The 6,178-nt window shown below is 40.9% G+C and overlaps 1 protein-coding gene across 1 annotated transcript; it reads left to right on the plus strand.

Annotated features, from left to right (window-relative positions):
• Positions 1-1,685: 1,685 nt before the first annotated feature.
• On the plus strand, positions 1,686-2,687 carry LOC311270489 (cystatin-like). The gene is made up of 5 exons (XM_084375394.1): positions 1,686-1,730; positions 1,865-1,935; positions 2,038-2,248; positions 2,324-2,431; positions 2,558-2,687. Exons 1-5 carry the CDS (start codon positions 1,701-1,703, stop codon positions 2,642-2,644), a joined length of 507 nt encoding a protein of 168 aa, XP_084231520.1. The 5' UTR covers positions 1,686-1,700; the 3' UTR covers positions 2,645-2,687.
• Positions 2,688-6,178: the final 3,491 nt, after the last annotated feature.

Below are 6,178 nucleotides of genomic sequence, written 5' to 3' on the forward strand. Positions count from 1 at the left end.
AGTTGTTTTCATGATTAATCATGAAATGTAAAAAAAAAAAAAATGAAGAATGCTCTTCAGAATTTCACGGAGCCCAAAGTGACGTGTTTGCATTGCTTCTTTTGCCCAACCATCAGTTTAATGCCCTAAGAATCTTCATTTACCATCATAAATGACAAGGATAAGCCACAAATCCTAAGATTATGGAAGCTGGAACCAGAAAATATTTGACATTTCTTCTTGAACAAGTGACTGAAACGATTCATTGTTCATCAAAATAGTCAGCAATTCATTTTTCTTTGGATCAACTAATCATTTAATCAACTAACCGTCGCAACTGTAGTTACACGTGCGATTTTCTTTGACATGTAAAATAGGTTTAGAAATTATAAGCAGAATTTTGTTACCATAAAACGAAGGTTTGTGTGGGACTAACAAAAAATTTGTGTATGAAAGTTGCCTTATACTGTCTTAATTAGGATCAAATGAAGTCACACCTGTGCTTGATGATTTTTATAATGATCCTTGTTCATGTAGCCTAAGACACGTCATCGCACTGAAAATTTGCCGCATTTCTCTTAAACAATAAAGTTTTACTATTTTCATTATTGAGCGATGTCTTCAAATTTCTTTTTTTGTCCCGTCCAGAACCCAAAGACTTATCAATCATCAAAAAAGTTTGCAAGTATTTTCCTTTGATGAACTAGTTGATTAAACGACTTACTGCTGTAGCTCTATTTGCAAATGTCTTATTTTCTTCAACTTTTGAAATAGTTTTAGAAATTTAAAGTAAGAATTTTGTTACCATAAAGTGAAGGTTTGTGTGGGACTAACAAAAACATGAAGGTATCAAAGATTCCCAGTACTGTCTTAAGATAAAATGGCGTCACACCTGTGCTTGATTTTTCTCATGTTCATTGATCACGTAGCCTACGGTCAAAGTAGCCTACCGAAACACAAAGTGTTACTATTTTCATTATCGAGCGATGTCTTGAAATTTCTTATTTTGTCCAGACCCAAAGACTCTTCATTTACTGTCATGGCAAAGAAAATAAGCAACATTTAAGAAGCTGAAACCAGAAAATATGGAACGATTAATTGTTCATCAAAATAGCCAGCAATTCATTTTCTTTGGATCGACTAATGATTTAACCGACTTACTATGGCAGCACTAGTTACACGTGTTATTTTCTACCACTTTTTAAATAGTTTTAGAAATTACAAGCAGAATTGTGTTACCATAGAAAAGAAAATGAAGGGACTGACGGTATGAAAGTTGCCTAATGCTGTTTTAATGAAGATAAAATGGAGTCACAGCTGTGCTTGATGATTTTTAAGATGATTGTTGCTCATGTAGCCTAAGACAGGTCACTGTACTGAAACATAGACAAAAAATAAAAATAAAACTTTATTATTTTCATTACTGAGTGATGTCTTCTGTTCCAGTCCAGGACCAAAGACTTCTCATTTACTATCGTGACCCAGCAAATCCTCACATTTAAGAAGCTGGAACCAGCACATCTACGCTTTAAAAGAAACAATCGTCACAAACATCTGCAGTTATTTTTCTTTGGATCAACTAGTCGATTAATCAACTTGTATGTTATTTTCTTAAACTTTTTGAAAAGTTTAAGAAATTATAAGCAGACATTTGTAACCATGAAATGCAGGTTTGTGTGGGGAAAACAAAAGTAGTGTGACACTGTGTTAATGAAGAGAAAATGGCGTCACACCTATTATATCACGTAGCTGTGAGTACTGTTGATGTAGCCTAGCCTGAAAAGGCCGTTGCTGTATTTCTCTTGATAAATTAACATAAACTGGTATTCTCACATTTTCCTATTCTTCTAATGTATTTAATTGTTCTGTCTCTAACACACATTAGCCTCGTTTTGTCATTAGCCGCGGTCATTTTCAGCTCGGACACTCATCTGTGAATCAACAGACAGGAAACAGGTGTGTGCGTTTGCAGCTAGCACGTTTCAGCGCCACCTCAGCCACTTAAAGCCAAGAAACGAGACTCTTATTCACCATTTTGAACGACTTTTCTGTGTTCAGGATGTCGGTCTGGTTTTGTATTTCGCTGTGTGCTTGGCTCAGTCGCGTAGTGACCGCCCAACATGTGATGACCGGTCAGCCCCGTGAGGTCCCGGTGAACGGCACCGAGGTGGAGGCGGCGGCTCGGTTTGCCGTGGTTGAATTCAACAGGGACTACACCGAGGACCAGTTTGCCTACAAAATAATGAACATAACATCGGCCAAAATTCAGGTAACACTTAAGTCTGGAGTCAACGTAGCTCTGAACCTTAAAAAAAGACGCCTGTGATGAGTTTTCTCCTTTCAGGTGGTTGCGGGGATAAAGTTGATCCTGGAGGTGCGGCTCGGTCGGACAGTGTGCAAGTCGAGCGACACGAGTGATGGTGAAGCATGTGGTTTCAACTCTGAACGCAAGGCAAGTTCAATATTGTGACACACATTAATAATGATGATAGTAATAAAAAAAGGCAGCAGCCAGTTTATTTTCTCACTGTGCACATTGTTTGAAAAGACGCGCTCATCAAATGTCCATTTATTTCAGGAGCTCTGGTGCCACTTCGTCGTTACAGAAATCCCTTGGGAAGATTCACGTGTACTCACACAAAAGAGGTGTCACCCATATAATTGACTGAAACTCTGATTGGTGCTGGCAAGTAAACAGTTATCATTCAGCTGTGTTGTATTGTGTTCATCTCAGATTTCAGAAATGGCGCTTATTAATAACTGTCCACACACCCTGCATTTATGGCTCATAAACCAGTGATTTCATTGGCTCCCACACATGCCACTTGTTCTAACACTGAGTTGAATAAGTTCAGTGACCTGCACTCACTCTGCATTGTAAGGCGAAAAATGGCATAATTATTCCAGTGAGTGACCGGGGCAGCTTTACTGTGCCTCATCTCTCAGTGTGTGTCCTGGCAGCTGTAAGGCTCTGGTTGCGTGTCAAGCCCGGTCAGACACATGGCTGCTAAACGGAGACGAGGCTACACCTCTCCACACTACAATCACGGTCTCCAGAAGGGCTCTGTATGGAGGATTACAGGCATTTTCAGATTACTGCGCAGCAAGACTGAACTGTCTGCTGCTCTGACCCCTTTTTTTTTACTGGGGGAAACGACTCACTGATAACATGCGAATAAACACAGCACAAGGGGGGAATTATGTCAAAGATGGTGTATAGATATATAATCTGGTATCATTTTAGGAGATCCTCTTTTTTTGCATCACTCATTCAAAAGAAGGACATTTAAAAAAACTAAGGTTTTTGACAGATAAAATGTGTCTTACAGTACTTAAAGTAGCCGATATTGCTAAGTGGCATTGGTGCAAAAGAGGCTGCATCTGTTTGGCTTTGATTACAGTAAACAGCCGCATGGATAAGCGGTTCACACACACCCACACCCACACACACACACCCACACCCCATAATGTCTCTAATCATGGATGTCTTAATCAAACTGAGCAAAACATAAAGAATTGGCTGGCACTGTGGATTAGGTAGCAGGGGTTAGGAATGTGGGGGAAGGGGGACACTCCTTAACGTGGGGATGACTAACATCGAAGCTCCCGGTGCCAGGAGTATGCCCTGTCCATCTGCCATTCCACTCACCCACCCACCCACTGACACACTAACAGGTGCGTGCACGCAGATACACGTGTGTTTTTTTCCCCGTGCACGCGCTCACATACTCCACCCCGCACTCTGGCCCTACCCCTGTCCTCACTTAGCCTGGGCAGCAGATGGTGAGGGGTAAGGCTTGTACCCCCCTCTCCCTCCCCACTCCAAGCCACCAGCCCATCTCCCCCAGATTTTTTTTTTATTTTTCCCCCCACGAACACCACCCCACCCCTCTTTGTGTTGTTGAAGAGCCTGAGTGTTGAAAGGCGAGCCCCAGCTTGTCTCTCTCCCCCCACAAATCCTTGGCTGGCTGCCATTGGCGGGACTCAGTCAGGTGTCCTAATGCTTCAGTTAGGGGAGGAAACGCTGGTTAATCTGCCCATCGCGTGCCACCGGCCATGGCCTGGCCTCTTTGTGTCTGGCACCCCTCTGATCAGTCCCTCCACCCCTTCATCTGTCTTTCCCCCTTCTCTTCCAACCCAGTTTCTCTACCCCAAGACAGTGTCATCCTTTCTTAAAGATCATCCCCTCTTCCTCTCGGGATGTGGACAAATCCAGTAGTTTTTACACTTGTCCTACATCATAGTTGATGGATCTGACTATTTTGTTGTCTCATCACTTATTAAACCATTCCTTATTTTTTGCTGAGTCATCACAGGCATCCAGTATACAGGAAAAATGTTGCTTTTGAATATCACATCCAGGATTGGGCAATATATCAATAATTTATCCTATTCTTGAAAGGAGACTTTATATGGCTTAGATTTTGGCTATCGTGATATGGCATAAGTGTGTCTCTTCCTGGTTTTAAAGTTGCATTACGGTGACGTGATGTAATTTTCTGGACTTACCAGACTGTTCCACTTCTTTTAAATACTTTCCTTTACCCACCTAGTCATTGTATCCACATTACTGATGATACACAGTCTGATTGATATATCGAACAATAATAATAATAGGCCGATATTGGCCTATCACAGATATCAGTATAGGGGTATATGTTGTCTGATATGTGTCAATATGAAAAGGTTTTTTTTTTTTTCTCAGAGATTATAATGCAAAAAAAGCTGGTTGGGGTAATTTATGATTATTAAAGTCCCAGTTAAGTTTAATGTTTCAGTTTTAGACCAGTGATCTTCAGTCCTGGTCATATGGAGCCCTGCCCTGCATGTTTCAAATGTTTCCCTGCTCCAACACACCTGATTCAAATAATCAGCTCGTCATCAAGCTCTGCTGAAGTCTGATAACGACCCATTCATTTGAATCAGGTGAGTTGGAGCAGAGAAACATGTAGAGCATACAGGGCAGTAGTCCCTGACGACCAGGACTGAAGATCCCTGTTTTTGAGGAAGTTTATTGTTTATTCTTCCATTACAAACTTTGTCAGAAGTGTTTGGTAACAGCATTTGAGTGTGTATACCGGCTGATATATCGATATTGGACTTTTATTGCACCCTTTTATAAGTATCAGCATCTGCCCCAAAACATTTAGTTCAAGCTCTGTTTGTAACTTCTCTGCTTCAGTACCCAGTCTAGCTGTTCACTGCCTGCCACGTGTTGAGATGTATAACTCCAACCATTATTACATTTTGCTGCTCACTGCCCTCTTCTCATCCCAGTTAGTGTTACAGCACATCATCGTGAAATAATGTAGGCCAATGATTTTATCAAAGTCGCTCCTGAAGGAATACTTGAAGTGATTAGTACACAATACGAAACTTCTACCAATTAAATCAGGGTATTAACCCATGGATGTACTATAACAAATGGACTAAAGTCCATCATTATAAATGCTTCATGTCTTGTGTAGTAGGGCTGCAACTAATGATAATTTTCATTATTAATAAATCTGCAGATTATTTTCACGGTTCATTTAGTCTATAAAATGTTAATAAAATTTTTTGCTTGAAAAAATGACTGAAACGATCAATAGATTATCAAAGTAGTTCCCAACTGATCTTCTTTCGATCAGCTAATCAATTTAATCAACTAGTTATTGCAGCTCTCATGTGTAGCTTCATCATCTTTTCTTATTTCAGTTTCCTGTATTTTGCTCTCAATCTTTCATGCACCATCACAAAGACTTGCACCTATCTCATTACCCAGAGGCAGCATCACCCCGTGCTCCTGGAAGGTGCACCGCTCTGATTAGGATGAATGATGCTTGGATGCTCCTCGGAGGAGGTTGATATGGTGCGGTTGCGTAACCAGAGAGGGTCATTACCATTTGGCCCCAGCTGACCTTCCTTTTGATTGACCCTGGGCTTGGTCACCGCTTCAGAGCACAGGCAGGGTAAAAGGTCAGAGTTCAAAGTACCCTCAGCTGTGCTGTCATGGAAACAGCAGCGTTTGCTCCTCTGATGGTCAGTTTTAATCTAAGGACAGTGGTTCATTTAAAATCGTGGAGTTTCCTGTGCTTATCCTGTTTTGTGTCTCACCTTTTTAAAAATGTTTAATGTTTACTCCTTTAATGCCCCAAAACTACACTTTTATATGTCTTTGGACTGGTCAGATGTACGTAATGGCTCCTATTGTAGTACT

This window comes from Pagrus pagrus (assembly GCF_965226575.1).
Source record: "Pagrus pagrus genome assembly, chromosome: 15".
Lineage (NCBI taxonomy): Eukaryota > Metazoa > Chordata > Actinopteri > Spariformes > Sparidae > Pagrus > Pagrus pagrus.

Coding starts and splice junctions, on each gene's coding strand:
- LOC311270489 (XM_084375394.1), top strand. CDS start 1,701: ATGGCGTCACACCTATTATATCACGTAGCT. Junction 2,249..2,323: donor TAACATCGGCCAAAATTCAG/GTAACACTTAAG, acceptor TTCTCCTTTCAG/GTGGTTGCGGGGATAAAGTT. Junction 2,432..2,557: donor GTTTCAACTCTGAACGCAAG/GCAAGTTCAATA, acceptor CATTTATTTCAG/GAGCTCTGGTGCCACTTCGT.